The sequence below is a fragment of the Chinchilla lanigera genome, unplaced genomic scaffold (assembly GCF_000276665.1).
Source record: "Chinchilla lanigera isolate Chin_1 unplaced genomic scaffold, ChiLan1.0 scaffold00019, whole genome shotgun sequence".
In the NCBI taxonomy this organism is placed as follows: Eukaryota; Metazoa; Chordata; class Mammalia; order Rodentia; family Chinchillidae; genus Chinchilla; species Chinchilla lanigera.
This window is the reverse complement of record NW_004955420.1, coordinates 4388918-4407527: the sequence shown is the minus strand read 5'-3', so window position 1 is coordinate 4407527 and position 18610 is coordinate 4388918. Positions and strand designations below refer to the sequence as shown.

General features: G+C 32.7%; 1 protein-coding gene across 2 annotated transcripts in view; it reads right to left on the bottom strand.

Moving 5' to 3' along the window:
• Positions 1–18610, bottom strand: part of Naaladl2 (N-acetylated alpha-linked acidic dipeptidase-like 2) — a gene marked incomplete in the record, with an annotated part of 1228826 nt that overhangs the window by 1146629 nt on the left and 63587 nt on the right. For both annotated transcript variants that reach the window (XM_005383020.2, XM_013513456.1), the window contains 1 exon segment: positions 11317–11379. In XM_005383020.2, the coding sequence (XP_005383077.2) occupies positions 11317–11348 (32 nt within the window).

Here is an 18610-nt window from a genome sequence, read left to right as displayed (position 1 = left end):
GTATCACAGATACAAAGGGACCTTACATTTAGTCTCTTTTTTACGTTTTATATTGTATATATGTGTCAAAGGTGTGTAAGATTCACTTTGTCACACTTAAGGACTGACCGACTTACCAACGTTTTCCCAGAATGGAACTCATTCCTCAGGCACGGACTTCCTGTAATTTGGACTCGCTTCGCTTAAACCTTTTTTAATACCCCTCAGAAGTTACCTACATTTCCCACTTTCCTCACCTTTTCAAAATGATATTTAAGCTTCAAATATGTGGTCCTTCCATGAGTTATATATTTTGTATGACTCCCATGAACTTATGCAAATTTATAAATTTGTATGCTTTTACACTTGTTAATCTTGTTTTCAGTTTGGTTCTTCAAACTCAATTACTGAACTTTCACAAGGAAAGTATGAATTCCCTACAGGCATCATACAGACCTGAGGGAAAGATAGTATATCACACCTTAAAAGTGCAACGACTTGGGAAAGTATCCCCTATTTTGATGCTTTTTCTTCATTCCTAAAATGAGAGAAATATCTCTTTCAAAGTTTGTATGAAATTCATAAATTTACATATATATTGACAGTGACAGTGTCAATGTCAATCACGGTGACAATGAATGATACATATTTGTAATCTAATTATAATTGCTATTGTTTTATGATTATATGACTTTTAATTGAATAAAAGACATCAAGAACAATCTCTATAGGGAAAGAATAAATATTTTTCAATCTCGTGAAAGTAATGAACCAACAACAGCCAATAATTTCTGATTAATGGTACAAATCTCATACTTCTCTTTGAAAATAAAGAGAAGACAATGGTTAAGAATATCTTCATGACTTTATCATTACAAAATTTGACCAAAATTGTGATTTTTGAAAAAAAACTAGTAAGGAGGATGAATGTAAACAGAATAGGAAAGAGACTAAAATCAAGAGATTTCAAATGCATTATAAGATAGAAAAAGGACAGAATGATGGTAGCTAAACCAACAGAGCACAACGTACACTGTAAGTCTGCAGCAGTCATCAATAAGAAATAAGCCAATTGTCACTACAGGACCTGTAAGCACTTCAGCAGTTGAAGTAGCAAATGTTACAGAACTCAGGAGAGAATGCAGGAGTTAAAAATGGACCAGTTGAATGTGTGAGTAAGGTCACCTTTTGACTATACAATCACAGACAGGAGGTTTATTCTCTTCTTGCGTATCACCTACTTAAAAGATAGCGGAAATGCCTAACCTAGAAAAATTAACTAACTATCTCTCACACTTGGGAACATCAAGTACAGAGTTCGAAGGATTAAGTGAAGCCTCATACTGAATTGTGGGAATCTCATTCACTCCTGTGTACCAACCTTACAATCTATCAGTTTTCTTCCCGCTCCCAGAGATAGCAGCAAGTAGAGAAACAGATCTTTTTCAAATGAGAAGGGGAAAAAGAGATGGATGGATACTGGAGAAAGGGAGGGGAAAGAGATGAAAAAAGGTTTAAAAAGAACTATATGTGTTAGGTACATGCATCAACTCCCCACAAGGAATGCGATCACTATGTACTGCAAACATGTACTACTAAAAACTAAAAATTAAAAAAAAAAAAAGAAGGAAAAGCCCTGGTTCCAACAATATTCCCATAGTGATTACAGAGGTAAAAATCTATAATCTGATTTTTATAAACTGTAGTATAACTTTGAAATTAAAATGAAGGGAGAATATTTAGGACCTCTCAGTGTGAGCTCTTAGAGGAATAAACTCAATAAAAAAGTCATCAGCAGATAATATAAACAATTCAAAAATGTGAAATAACTATTTAAGTACAGAGCTATTAGTAGAAAAGGACAGTTGAAAATGGTTACTCAGGAACAGGACTGAATTGGGTGTTTTTCTTCATTTTAAAACTTCTGATTTTAAAACTGTTTATAAAATGCTTCCATAAAATGACTAATTAAAAAAGTTAATAAAACTTACCCTAAAACTGTGTTCTTTCTTAAGATAAAGTAGAAAAGTGTGTACAGAAAGTGGGCTAAGGGAGGTAAGGGGATGGAAAGAAGGAAAGAAAGCAGAAGAGCAACTACATAGTCTATAAAACATCTCAGAAAGCTGCTTTCTTAAAATGTTTTTAATTAAATGTAAAAGAGGTAATGAAAGTAATTTAACCTGATTGCTAATTACTGTCTCTAGAATGAGTTAATTGTTGTACTATATTTGTAAATAAGAAATAAGTATCAGTAAAATACAGCTTAATTACTTAAACTGTACTTCTTTGTTCACTCCTCCTACCACTGTCCTAATTCAGCCTACTTCATCTCGTGCATAATGTCCACAGCTCTCTTCCAGCCAAGCATCCTGCCTTTCTTTTTTTTTTGTCCATACAGAACTTAATTTTCATATCCCCATTTACGTACAAGGGCTTTAACATATGCTATTATATTCTGACTACTGATAATTTTGGTATTTTTTCAGTACTAGAGATTAGAACTACATCCCAGGACATTTTAATTTTTTTTTAATTTTAAAGAGACAAGAACAAAAAAAATAACAAAAACAACACAAAAACTAAAAAAAGATACAGAATTTCAAAAGAAGATGATAGGAAGTCAACAGGGTTGTTCTACTACTTATTGTTATCTTCAAACCAGTTGTGCAACTTATCAGATATATGTATGGAATATTGATGAAACCATTAAACATTAACTGTTTCTTTCAATGAACCAATAGAAATTAGTAGTACAATTATCTTAGGTGTCTTGTGTGTATGTGTGTGCGTGTGTGTGTGTGTGTGTGTGTGTATTTTCCCTCCTTCTTTCTCTCTTTGCTTCTTTTCCTCATCCCAGTTGTTGCTTCCTATTAAGCAGTTTCTTTCCCTGTCACAATATCTATTGTAGCCTTCAGTTTTATTTACTCTTTCAGGTTCTTACACTAGGGAGATAACACAATGTTTACAAATGTAGGTACGATTTATTTCACTAATGAGTATGGTCTCTAGCTGCATCCATTTACCTATAAAAACCTCAAGTTTATCTATCTTTATAGCGGAGTAATATTCCATCGCATAAAAATACCACATTTTTCTTATCCACTCCTCAGTTGATGGGCACTAGGGTTGTTTCCAAAATTCTGCTGTGAGAATCTGTGGTGCTATAAACATGGGTGCACATATATCACTGTGGTATGATGTTTTTATACTCAGAAGGAGAATGGCTGGGTTGTGGGACCTCTAACTCTAATTTTTTTAGGAATCTCTAGACTGATTTCCAAAGTGGTTGCACCAGTCTACATTGCCACCAAGAGTGGAGAAGAGTTCCTTTTTCCCCACAGACTATCCAGCATTTGTTGTTGGTTGATTTCTTGAGGGTAGCCATTCTTACTGGAGTGAGATGAAATCTCAGTGTTGTTTTAATTTGCATCTCTCAAATGACAAATGATCTTAAACATTTTTTCGTGTATTTATTTTCTATTTATATTTCTTCATCTGAGATGTGTGTGTTCATCTCAGATGCCCATTTTTGGATTGGGTCTTTGAATTTGGGGAGGGGGGCTCAGTTTTTTCAATTCTCTATATGTTCTAAATGTAAGTCCTTTGTCTGAGGGACAATTACCTAAAATGTTTTCCCACCCTGTGCATTGTATTTTCACTCTATTGGAGATTTCTTGTGAAGTACAGAAGCTTTTTAATAGGAGGAGATCCCAGTAGCTGATTCTTTTAAGTGTTTCCAGTGCAGTTTGGGTTTTGGTCATGAAGACTGTGCCTACGTCATGTCTTCAAAATTTCAACTTATTTTCTCCTCCAGTAGATTTAGTGTTTCTCATTTAATATTTAAATCTTTGATCCATTTTGACTTCAGCTTACTGCATGGTGATAGATAAGGGTGAAGTTTTAGTCTTCGGCATGTAGAAAGTCAGTTTATCCAACACTATTTGTTAAAGAGGCCATCTTTTTTTTTCCAGTGAATATGTTTGGTCCCTTTGTCAAAGATAAAGTGGCTGAGTGTCTTTGTAGTTGTGTCCACATCTTCTAATCTGTTTCACTGGTCTTCAAGTCTACTTTTTTGGCCAGCACTATGTGTATTTTATCACAGTAGCTTTGTAGCATAATTTCATGTCAGGGATTGTTATGCCTCCTGGCTTGTCTTTGTTGACCAGGATTGGCTTTGCTATTGTAGGTCTCTTCTGGTTCCACGTGAATTTTAGGAGTATTTTCTCTACATCTATGTGGTATTCCAATGGTATTTTGATTAGGATTGTATTAAATTTGTATAATAATTTTGGAAGTATGGCCATATTCACTGTTGGGTTCTTCCTATTCATGAGCAAAGGATATCTTTCCATTTTCTGATATCCTCTTCAACTCCTTTTTCAGAGTACTGTAATTTTCACTGTATAGATCTTTTACTTCTCTTGTTAGATTGACTCCTAAGTATTCTATTTTTTTTAGATGCTATTATGAATGGTGTGGTTTCCCTAATTGCTCTCTCAGTAAGTTTGTTGCTTGTGTACAAGAATCTTATTGATTTTTGAGTATTGTCTTTGTATCCAGCCACACAACTGAATTTGGTGATTAGGAGTCTTTTAGTGAAGTTTTTGGGGTCTTGTATGTAGAATATCATGTCATCTGTGAATAATGATAATTTTGCTTCTTTCCTCTCTATCCTTATTCCTTTATTTCTCTCTCTGGTCTAATTGCTATGGCAAATGTTTCCAGAACTATGTTGAAAAGGAGTGGTGATAGTGGACATCTTTGTGTTATTTCTGAGTTTAGAGTGGAAGTTTTCCATTTTTGTCTATTTAGTATGATGTTGGGCATTGCTTTGTCACAAATGTCTTTTATCAGATTGAGATAAACAACATCTATTCCAGTATTCTCTAAGAGGTTTTTATCACAAATGAAAGCTTTCTTTGCATCTATTGAGATGATGATGTGATTTCTGTCTCTGGCTCTGTTGATATGGTCTACTACATTTATTGATATACATATATTGAGCCATCCCTGCATCCCTGGAATAAATCCTACCTAGTTGTGGTATGTAATCTTCTCCATGATTTGTTGAATTCTGTGAGTAGTATCTTATTGAGGATTTTTGCATTTAGGTTCATTAGGGAGATTGGCATGTAATTCTCTTTTGAGGTTGTAGCTTTCTCTGGTATCAGGATAATACTTGCCTCCAGGAAAGAGTCAGGGAGTATTGCCTCCCTTTCAGTTTCATTGAAGAGTTTGAAGAGCATTGGCATTAGATGTTCTCTACCTTTCTTCTAGAAATCAGCAGTGAATCCATCAGGACTTGGGCTTTTCTTTGTTGCTAAGTTTTTAATTATATTTTCAATTTCATTAATTGTTATTGGGTTATTCAGAATTTTTATATCTTCTTGATTCAGCTTTGGTAATTCATATGTATCTAGGAATCTATCCATTTCTTCAGTGTTTTCCATCCTACAAGAGTAAAGGTTTTTGAAGTAGGTATTGATGATCTCTGAATTTCCACAGGATCTATAGTGACTTCACCCTCTTCCTTCCTCAGTGCATGAATTTGAGTCTTTTCCTCCCTTTTTTGATAAGGTTGGCCTAGGGTTTATCAATTTTATTTATTTTCTCAAAGAACCAATTCATTAATTCTTTGATTCATTAATTCTTTGTATTGTTTTCTTGGCTTCTATTGTGTTAATTTGTGCTCTGATCTTTATAATTTCCTTCCTTCTGTGGGCTTTGGATTTGTCTTGATCTTTTTCTAGAAGGTTTAAGTGTAACATTACATTGTTTATTTGTGCTCATTCAGTTTTCCTGATGTGAGAATTCACACCTCTAAATTTCCCTCTTAGGATTATTTTCATTGCGTCCCATAGATTCTGGTGTGTTGTGTCTGCATTCTCATTTAGTTGTAATTATTGTTTAATATTAGGAAAGTATTATTTAATTTCCATGTGTTTATGGAGTTTTTGCAGTTTCTTTTGCCATTAATTTGTAATGTCATTGCACTATGGTCAGATGTTATGCATGGGATAATTTCAGTTCTTTTGCATTTACTTAAGCATGTGCTGTGGGTTAGTATATGGTATGTTTTGGAGAATCTTTCATGTACACCTGAGGAGAATATGTATTCTGATGACGTTAGGTGAAACAGTCTAAAAATATCTCCCAGAAGCCAGACATGGTGGCGCACACCTGTAATCCCAGCACTCGGGAGGCTGAGGCAGGAGGATCATTGCAAGTTTGAGGCCAGCCTGGGCTACAAAGTGAGCTCAAGGTCAGCCTGAACTGCATAGCAAGACCCTGTCTCAAAAAGACAAAAACAAAACAAAACAAAACAAATCTCCTAAGTCATTTTTCACAGATTTGGTTCAGTTCTGTTATTTCTCTGCTCATTTTTTTCTAGTTGATCTATCTTCCTGTGACAATGGGGAATGAGGTCTCCTGTTACAACTGTGTTACTGCTTATTTGATTTTTCATGTCTATTAATAATTGTGCTATATAGTTGGGTGCTCCTATATTTGGCACATATATATTTATGATTGTTATCCCTTCCTCTTGAAGTTTCCCCCTAACAATTATGTAGTGACTTTCTTTACCCCTTTTGTTCATTCTTGAAGTTGACATTGTCTCAAAAGGAATAGCTACTCCTGCTTTTTGGGGGGTCCTTTTGTGTGGAAGAAAATTTTCTATTTTTCCAATCTAATCTATCTAGATTCTCCTTATCATAGTCAGCTCCAACTGTCACTCTAAAATGCACAGCACACATATTTGACTCTAAATTACACAGCATACATATCTGACCCTTCTCTAATGACTCACAGTTAACATCTACTTATACATTTTTCTATTATCTGATTTTGCATTACTTTTTCACTGTCTATTTTAGTTTTTAAATTGTAAGCAGTTGTGTGTACTAGGAAATACACCAACCTTCTCTATAATCCATATGATTAAAATCATTAATAGGGGTCCAGGGATGTAGCTCAGTGGCACAAGCACCTGCCTGGCAAGCACAAGGTCCTCAGTTCAATTCCTGGTACAAAAAAATAAAATTAAATTTAAAAAAATCATTAACAGGTCTCAGTTAATGCCTTTTGATAAGCCCTCTTTTTAAAAAAGTGTTTCCAGAATGTAGTGCATTTCAATGCACATACCACATACTAGAGTTTATTGAATAGTTATTGATGCAGTTTCAACTTACTACATAAGCATCATGCTTAGAGAACTGTCAAATCTCTTGACTATTAGCCATCATGTTGTTTAAACATCACTTTTCATCTTTCTCACATGAATACTTTTAGCACATTTCAAATTATGTTGTCCCTGTTCCAATCTTGTAATTTATAAGAAAATAAATTACTAAACATTTTTAAAAGATTATCAGATATATACTATAAAAATTGTCTATTAACAGAATTAATCAATAAATTTTCATGATCTATATCTTCCTTTATTCCCAATTAAGTGGAATTAAAAGTAAGTGGAATTTTTATTGTAGCATAACAGGTATCGAGAGGAAGGAGCATCAGAAAAGATTGCCTGAAATTCATGCTAGTTAACTTTTAATACTTTATGAATAAATATTCACTATGAATTTAGACTTGAAGAACACTATGATAAGAAAAAGAAATATGAGAATAACTTTGGTTCTATTGGGGACAAAACCTTATTTCTAGTAGAATATGTATCTTAATCTGAAACTCTCATTCCAGTTTTGAAGGGATGTTTTATTTTCCATTTCCCCTTCTGTTTTCAAATGGCAAAAGGTACATAGATGTACTGCTGCTGCTTAATCTACTTTAGATAAATTAAAAATATTTATCATGTAACACACAGGGAAAGTCCCCAGTCTCCAGGCAACAGGTTGTCAAAAGCCACACTGTCTTACTGGTAAGAGGCTTTGTCCTAAGGGCAAGAGAACTGCTTTTGTTTCAGTTCCTGGAAATCTGTATGGCTATATTAAAGGAAAACAGAAGTCAAATTGGGCATGTTAGCATGAATAGAGTGGAAGACATTTATACCACTTTGAAGAGACAATTAAAAACAATTAAAGTTTCCCTTGTCAACAAGTCAGCTTTAATGTTGCATGTAATTCATAAGAGGTCTCCCTGCTAGTAATATACTTGATTTTGTAGCTTTAATAAAACAGTTTCGTTTCATCTTACTTGCTCTGCAAAATTTTTAAACAATTATCTTTAGTAACTTAAAGAGAAAATTTGGCACAGAGTTTGTTAAAATGTACATGAAGGCTTCCTGCCAAGGAAATGCTATAGAACAGGTGCTGTCAGAGTCAGGAGGTAGAAGTAAAAGAAGGAAACTAGCAGACAGAATAAGCATAGGAAATGACCCTGAAACAAGGGAGACTGCGCCCCATGCTGTTACCACCACCTGGCCCAGCCAGGACCCAGCACTCAACCAAATGCCCAACTTGCAGGTGTTTACAGATGCCCTCAACAGGCCTGACCATATCTTTTTACTTGTTTTTTGATGGTTTCTTTCTTCATATTTTTTTCTTCTTTCTTTTACTAGAATACACTCTATTTTGTGAACCTTTGGTTTGATTTCCTACATAAAATGTATAAGGAATTAGTGATTTTTTCTAATTTATCATTTTTCTCTTTATTGAAAATTCTTACTTGTGAAAGGTGTCATATCTGATAAGATGTCACAGATTTTAAGTGATTTGTTTTGGCTTATTTTTACATTAAAGGAAAAAGTTTAGTTATTTGAAATTCATACTTTTGTAGACAGCAGGGTATGATTTTGCTAAAAACATTTTTTGTGGGATTTTTGAAAATTTTATAATGGCTTTATGGTTCAAATTTTATCTCCTCATTTGTAAATTATTTCATCTGGACCAGCTATAGACCACAAGTCCATGGCTGTTAAGGGATTAGATAACATGATTTAGTACAGATCAAATACTGATCTTGGAAGTGTGGGCTGGTAAATTCCTACAGAAATTTTCTTAAAGTAAATTCTTCAGTGTGATTACGTGCTCTGGAACACTAGACAGCGCCACTCCCTAGTTCTGTTACTCTTATTTCTGCAACCTTTCCAGTTTTCATTAGGATTTTGAAAAGGTTTCCATTTTTAATGTGTATTTTCACAGAATAAGCCAGATAAATATCCCTTATTCCAAAATACCAGGCATCATGTCTTTAAGAACTGCATCCTTTTCCTTGGCAAGCATTAAGATCGCCCTGTGGACAGCAGGGCAATGATCACTTACTCTGTGCTTCCCAGCATCCTTCCTCATATATTCTTTACTGTTTAAACATGCTATATGCCTTGGTTTTATATTTTTAAAAGTTGTTTCCACTTTAAAAAAATATCTTAAATGATCTATCGAAGTGTTTAGGCTAAACTGACCCTTTGTGACTGTTTACCTTTAAGCCAGTGAATCAACATAAAAATTGTCCATACTATATAACAACATACACTATTAAAATCATTTTGTGATTTGTGAATTATAAGTACCATATTTGAAAGCTCCCCATAAAATGATATTTTATTAGAAAGTCAAATTTATCTCCTTCATTAACTACTTTATAATACTGATTAATTTAATGATAGTTATTTCATTTCTCCCTACACAGAAGTATTATAATGTATTTTACTGTATGTTTTCTAGAATTAAATGAATAAAATTAGATATATTATTTCTTCTTTAAAAATAATTTTCACATATTTTTAGTTTCTTTCAAATCACTTTGTTTAACGAGATTTTATTCACATATAATTGCTTACTTGAAATTTCTTTATTTTAAAAATTATATTTCCTATTGATTTTCCTTAGTGGAGACTTTTATTGTAACTCTAAAAAGAGGAAATTAGGAAATAAATTTTGCCATTTTTGATAATTAACCACAGAAGGAAGAGTAGTGATCACAAACAGTCAAACTTTGAGGAGCCTCTATTGGGTTACCCTATTTCCTATATTTTTACATTGAAATTTATGGTTCCATGGTATAGGTATTAGTAGCCTACTATACTACAAAATACTGTAATAGATCCTGGGAAATCAAGTTGAATTAAACAGTCCCCTTGCTCAAAAAGAGCTTATATTCTAAAAAATATATTCTGCTTATATTGATGTGAAGGAGGAAAAATGCTCTGCTTTTCCCAGTTATTATATACGTTAAACTCACACTGAGTTTTACCAGCCTGTCTCTAAGTCTTTCCAGTTAATTATCACTGATCACAACCACTTCTCATTTCCTAAAATATGATTCATGAGGATGTGACCTTCTCTTCCTTCAAATATTTATACTCAGCTCCTTATCATAACACTATATTTCAAATATCGTAAACTACTTTACAGCCAAAATTTAATATTCTTCTACCTTCTACTGTCACATCACTCCCTGAGTAATGATATCTAACTGGCTTACATGTCCACCTCATTCCTCATATCATCTCATAACCCATACCGTTTATGCTGTTCTACTACTAATACTGTATGTACTATGCTGCACTTGCCTTATATTTTGAGTGATTCCCAATGAACTGTGAACATATGAGAAACATACATATTTGTCACCATCATGCCCTCAGTGTAAAGTATCTGGCACTTAATAGTGTGCAATAAATATCTGTTGAATGAATGTGTGAATTTCTTAAATTCAGTTTTCCAAGAAAAACAAAATATTGTTAATTGGTCCATTCCATGATCTTTCCAGTCAACAATAGTAAGCTAACTAATCTCAAATGATAGCACAATCTTTAACTAATTATACTGACAAAAATATACTTAAGCATAATTATATGGTGATTTACTTTCCTTTAATTTAATATCCATAATAAAAATACTTCTGCTAGCAACTTCTAATTAGTTGTCTTTATCCAAATCCATATTAACTTAGGATCTAAACATCAGTGAGATGCATTTACATAATTTATATAATTGCTTAGCACAGTATATGGCTCAAAATAAGCCCTCAGTAATATCAGTACGATAGTAGTAGACTAGTTTACAGTGATGGCAATAATGAAATTATATCAATGATGTTATATGAATGGCATGCATTTGAGATAAATTTAGATTTTTTTTTTCAAAATGTAAGAATAGCCAAGTGTCTTCTTTACAAGTAATATTCTCATGTGCAAAAGTATAACAATTATACTAGGGAAAATAATATGAAATATAATGTATAATTTTTAAATGCTTTGTAATGCATGCACTAGTTCTCCTAAATGATCAAATATGTAAGGAAACAATTAATATCTGAATTTGTTTTTGTAAACACAGCAGCTACAGAAAGAAAGAAGAAAAAGGGTTTTCATTTTAGCTAACTGTTCAAATGCCTTTACAAATATTTATAAAAGGTCACCAAGAGAGGGCTTACCTGGGGTCACATGAAAAAAGGCCTCGTACCATCAAAAGCTATTTCCAATGTCCACTGGGTGATCTAAAAAAGAATAACAAAGACAGTTTGTGACAAAGCTGACACATAGTATTCTAGAAGAAGTGAAATCAATTGTGACATTTTTCATTTATTTGTAAATGCCTCTTTGGCAGTACACTCACTCAAAATGACAGTTGCTTCTTACAGAACAGAGGAGGTGAGGTAAAATAGAGGAATTCTGACAGTTACTTTAATGAGATTCTGCATTAGGGCTATTCTAACACATTCACCCAACAAGGAGCTTGCCCTTCATTTTCAATATCATAACTCAGTAATTTAAGAATGTTATCTCCATGAAAAACTATACCAGCTAGTCCTTAATAGAGATTGCCTGGTTTATTTTTCCCATACCTTTCAATTAGAGGAACATATTCTAAAGCATGTATCTAAAAGAATGTCACCAATACAGACCAATTACTCCTTCTCTTTTGAAGACAACTTGTTATTAAGATAATGTGAAATAAGACTAAACAATTCAAAATATACTCTCGAGGAACATAATATTTTGTTGGAGATATCTGGGGGTATAATTTAAGCCACATTTTTTAAATTTAGTTTTTATACTTATGTTCCTAAGAAAATTATTGGTAAGGTAAAATGTTTATAAGTTTTTAATTTGATCAATGTTCAATTAAAAAAGAGTAAAGATTCCATTTCATCTATATATTTAATTGTTCTTTGATCATATGTTAAGTGTTTATCAGAGCTGTAAAGAAACAGGTGACAGTCCCATCTGAAAAATATAAATTATAATGTCCAGCATAATAGTAAAGGTCAATAAATGGTACATATTATACTTATGAATAATTCTTTGATCCAAAATACTATACCCCACACATCTAATAATCAAGCTCTCAAAGGTGAATGAGCTAAAGAAGATTCTCCACGCTACAAGAGAAAATAAACAAACAACACACAGGAGTGAGAGCAGACTTCTCAGCAGAAATCATACAGGACAGAAGAGATGGAAATGAAATTTTCACAGTACTGAAAGAATAAAGTAAATAAATACAAAAACAAAAGATGTCAGCCAAGAATACTATATCCAGTGAAGTCACCCTTTAAAATGAAGATTGAAATACCACCAGAAAAATAAAATGAGAGAATATATCTGAATACACCTAATTTACAAGAAATGCTAATAAAGCCTCCTCAAAGTGAAAGAGATGTTAATGAATATAAAGAAAACACAGGAAGACATAGATTCATTAGTAAGAGCAATTGTATCAGTAAATTCAGAATGCTGTGATAGTGTAAGTAGAAACAATATATATCTTTAGTATGAAGATTAAAAGCAAAATAACAACTAATATGTTGAGAGAGACAATATCAAAATGTGTAAAATGAGATACTAAAAATTCTAAATGTGAGAGGAGCACATTAAGTGAAGAATGTTCTTAGTATATTTTCTCTTATTCCTGTTTGTCTTATCATTAGCATCATGTGAAGCTTCTATTATTACAATCTTGTTACAATCAAGACTTTCATTGCTTTTCCGTTGGTTTTTTCGGGGGGAGAGGAAGTAAGTCTCATGGGACCCACGAAGAAAATATATATAATAGGAAAACCAAAATCAATTAGTAAAGAATTAAACCAGCGATACTTGGCTACATCACTTAACCTCAAAGGAAGACTCTAAGAGAGGGAGAAATAAATTATAAAAAAGAAAGGAATTAGCAAATAAGTTACAAAATGCTGTAGGAACATTTTATCCACCAATAAGTACTTTGAATGTGAATGTATAAAATTCTCCAATCAAAAGCTTAAATGGGGGCTGGGGATCTAGCTCAGCGGCACAGCACCTGCCCGGCAAGCACGAGGTCATGAGTTCAATTCCCAGTACCAGAAACCTCTCGCCCCCCAAAAAAGCTTGAATGACTTCATAGATCTATGTTTTTGTTGTTGTTTATTTGTTTTCTGGTACCAAGAATCGAACTCACGACCTCATGCTTGCCAGGCAGGCGCTGTGCCGCTCAGCTAAATCCCCAGCCCCACTTCATAGATTTAATAAACAAGACCCAACAAAAAAATGCTTACAAGAACTTACTTCACCTCTAAGGACAAATAGAGAATGAAAAGGCTAGAAGAAAATAGTTCATAAAAAGGGAATCCAAAAGAAAGAAGTAGTCATAATAAATCAATAAAATTTAAATCATAAGCAATAAAAAAGACAAGGATTTTCATTCTATGATGAAAGAGCAAATTCACCAAGAGAAAGAAACAATTCTATATATATGTATCCCATCAGATATCGAAATATATAAAGCAACTATTAATACATCTAAGAAAGAAAAAGACTCCAATCCAACAATAATTAGAAACGTTAACACACAGCAATGGACCAATAATCCAGCAGAAAATCTACAAACATAGTTAAATTGCATCATGGACCAAATAAACCTAACAAACATCTATAGAACTTTCCATTAAATGGTTTTTCAACACACAATGTTCTTATCATCACATAGAAATTTTCCAGAACAGATAATATGATAGGCCAGCAGTGGCAAATGTACGGCACACGCGCCATAGTGGACACACAGAGGCCTCTCTGTCGTCATAGCAGCCAAGTCGCCCCAGCAGCCGAACATCATATAACAGTAATTTTTTTCTAAATGAAAACGTCTGTATTCAGGTTTAACTGCAGTGTTGGAACTTGCGATGAATAAGTGAGTTTAGGGTTGCAGTGTGGGCACTTGGTCTCTAAAAGGCCTGCCATTACTGTATTAGGTCAAAAAACAAGTGTCAACAAAATTTTAAAAGAGGAAATCATATGGGGTAATTTTTCTGAGCATAATTCAATAAAACTAGAAATCAATGACAAGAAAAACACTGGAACAGCAACTTACTTTTGTAAAAACACCAAGGGCTTACAGAAATCAAGAAGGAAATCAAATGTCTTGAAACAAAAAATAATGGACACAAAGAACCAAAACCTGTAGAAACAGCAAAAGCACTCCTAAGAGAGAAGTTCACAGAAATCCATCATCAAAAAACTACAAAGATTTCAAACAACCTATCACTGCATCTGAAGGAAAAAGAAAAAACAAAGTTACCTAAAATTAGTAGGAGGAAATAAACAACAAAGATCACGTCAAGGTAGAAATAAATGGAGATTGAAGAGTTTTCTTTACAATTATATATAATTAAGTTTATTTGCAAAAGTAAACAATATAGACAAAAATTTAGCTAGATTAATAAAGAGACAAAATGAAGATGAAAAGGAAGATATTATATGTGACAATACAGAAACACAATCATTTGAAATTATTACATACCAACATATTTGATAAACTAAAAACAATATATGAATTCCTAGACATATACACCCTACCAAAAATGAATCATGAAGGCATTAAAAATTCAAATCAATAAAAAGTAACAAGATTGAATCAATAATAAAAAGCCTCCCAATCACAGAAGAGCCCAAGAACAGATAGCTTCACTGTTGTAATACTAACACTACTTCTGTTTAAATTATCGTAGTATAAAAAAAAAAAAAAAGGAAGGATCTTTTTCACACACATCCTACAAGTCCTGTATTACAAAAACCATACAAAGGCATAAGAAGAAAACAAAACTATTCAAAGACAGCAATATGCAATTTAACAACCATTGGTGAATTCCTACCATCTTGTTTAGTGAAGCTCGGTATCGTTTCTAATGTTTTTATTGTTTTTTTTATTCTTTTTAATGGTTTGATCAACCTTACATTCTTACATCTGGTAAACTGAGCAACTTCGTTGAAAATAACAATATGTAATAAAACAACCACTGTTAATTCCTGTCATTTTGTTTTGAAATCCTGTATCATTTTTATTGTTTCTGTGTTGTTTTGTTTTTGTCTATGTTGCTGTTATTTTGTTTTTTGTTCTCTTTAAAATAAAAAAGTAAACTATTCTTTTCAATAAACCAATAGCTATCAGCAGTACAATTATTCCAGCTATCATTGTATATACACATATATATTTTTCCCTTCCTTCTTTCTTTTGTCCTTTCCCTCATTCCAGTTGTTCCCTCCCTATGAGCAATTTCTTTCCCTTTCACAATATCTATCATACCCTTCATGTTTTATTTACTCTTTCAAGTTCTTACACTAGGGAGAAAATACTATGTTTACACATGTGAGTCCTATTTATTTCACTTATGAGTATGGCCTCTAGCTGCATCCATTTACCTATAAAAGCCTCAAATTTCTTTTTTTATAGCAGAGTAATACTCTATTGTATAAAAATACCACATTTTTTTTTAATCTGTTCCTCAGTTGATGGGCATTTGGGTTATTTCCAAGATTTAGCTATGACAAACTGTGCTGCTATACCATTGTTGAATTCCTACCATCTTGTTTAATGAAACGTGTATCACTTCCAGTGTTTCTTATTCTTTATTCTCTTTAATTGTTTGATCAATCTTCCGTTCTTATATCTGGTAATCTGAGCAACTTCACTGAAGATAACATTATTTAATATAACAACCACTGTTAATTTCATATCATCTTGCATTGAAATGCTGTCATTTTTATTGTTTTTTGTGTTGTTCTGTTTGTCTCTGTTGTTATTTTGGTTTTCTTCCTCTTTAAAAGAGAAAATATTTAAAAAAAAAGAAAACTAAAAACTACAAGGCAATATCCTTTATGAAGAAACATAAAACTCTGCAGAAAACACTATCAAAATCAATTAAAAGGCATATTAAAAACATTATATATCATGATCAAGTGGGATTCATCCCAGAAATAAAAAGATGGCTCAATAAACCCAAGTCAATAAATATGGTATAGCGTATCAAGAAAAAGAAGAAAAACAATAGGAGAGCATTTCAATAGATGTAAAAAAGGCATTTGTTAAAATTCGACCTTCCAGGACTAAGAGTAGCTCACCAGTACCACATTTTCCTAACTTGTACAAGGCCTTGGATTTCATCACCCTGAATTTCATTCCCAGGACCTGGCAAAAACCACAACAACCACAACTAAAACAACAATATTTCTTCAAAGTAAAAATATTGAATAAAGCTAAATACAGAAGGAATTTACCTGAACATAATAACAATGATCATCTTCAATAGGTCAACAGCTAAAATTATACTGAACAAGGAAAAGATGAAAACTTTCTTTCAAAATCTGGAACAAAGCAAGGATTCAAACTGTCAACACTTGTACTCAATAATGGTCTCTACCTGTTATCCAGAGAAGTCACAGAAGAGAAAACAAAAGGATTTTCAAATTAGAAATTAGAAGTCAGAGCTTCTCTGTTTGCCAATGATAAGAACTTATAAAAAGAAAATGTGTAAAACTACTCCAAAATAAACTATTGGAACTAATAAATTAATTCAACAAAGTTGTGGACAAAAAAAACCAAATATAAATCACATTACTATATGTTAAAAGGAAATTATCTAGAATAGAAATCAAGAAAACAATCCCAGTTACAATAGTTTCCAAAAAAAGTACAAATAAATTAAACCAGAGAAGTAAAGGATCTCCACAAGGAATGCAGTTATTATGTATTACAAACATGTTCAAGTGAATAAATAAATACAAATTGAAATCTCTACAATAAAAATTTAAAAGCACTGATGAAAGAAATTGGAGAGGATGTAAAAAAGTACAAAGATAGCCCATATTCATGCATTGCAAGAAATAATATTGTTAAAATATCCATACTACCAAAAGCAATTTATGCATTCAATGTGAGCTCTACAAATTACATTCTTCATAGAACCAGAAAAAATTCTAAAACTTATATGGAATAACAAAGTCAATAGCTATAGATAGCCAGAACAAAAAGAACAAAGCAGAAAGTATCACACTAGTGGACTTCAAAACATACCACAGAGTAGTCTTAAACCAAACAGCATGGTATTGCCTTAAAAACATATATAGCGATGCATAGAACAGAATGGCCTGGAAAGAATCCCATATGTTTACACCCAACTTATTTTTAATGAAGGTGTTAAACACATGCATTAGACAAAGGGTAGTATTTTCAAATGATACTAGGAAAATTGATATACATATCAGAAGAATGAAACTAGACCCCTATCCCTATCTCTCAATAGTTAAGAAAATGTAATTACATCAAGCTAAAAATCTTCTGCATAGTAAAATACTCCATCAAGTACAGAAACAACCTGAAGAACAGGATACCATCTTTCCAAAGTATGCATCTGACAAGAATTTAACATACAATGTTTATAAGCTACTCCAAAATCTCAATAGCAAAAGAAAGAGTAAGTTAAAAATAAGCAACAAAACTACATAGATGTGTCTGAAAGGAGACATACAGATAGCTAACAAAAACATGAAAAAATATGCAGTATCACTAACTACCTGGAAAATGTGAACTAAAACCTCAGTGAGATACTGCATTGTCTCAGTAAATAATAGTCATTATTAAAAGACCAAAGCTAACAAGTTCTGGTGAGGATATGGAGAAATGGAGACCCTTGTGAACTGTTTGAGACCATGTAAATTAGTATAGCCATTATGGAAAACACTAAGGAGATTCAAAAAAATTAAAATAAAACTACCATGTGATTCAGCAATTCCACTACTAAGTATATATCCAAAAGAAAAGAAATCAATCGATTGAACAGACATGTGTACTTCTATGTCTATTTCCAAAAATGGAAACAGGCTAAATATTCATCAACAGATGAATGGATAAAGAAAATAGGGTATATATATACACAAGTGTATATTATTCGGTGGTTAAAAAAAGAATGAAATATCATTATTTGCAACAATATGGATGGAACTGGAAACAATTATGTTAAGTAAAATAAGACAAATACCACTTGATCTCATTTATGTGTGGAATTTAAGAGATTACCAGAGGCTTGGGGAGGGGATGAGGAGGAGGATGGAAAAGTATCAATGAATGGTACTGAGATGCAATTAAATACTAGCAAGAATTTCTTTGAATCTATTGTACAGTAGGGTGACTAAAGAGAATTATAATATACAATACATTTCAAAAAGTTAGAAAGGCTCTTGAGCATTTTACCATAAAGAAATAATTGAAATGAATGGGCATGTTGGTGCACGCCTGCAATTCCAACTGCTTGAGAGGCTTAGGCAAGACAACTGCAAGTTTCAGGTCAGCCTGCGCAAATTAGCAAGGTATAGTCTCAAAAAGAAAAAACAAAAACAGAGAGCTGAGGATGTAGGTTAGCATTCCCTGGTACCAAAATTATTAATTAATTGATTAATTTAAAAAAGGAGGAGGACTTGGAA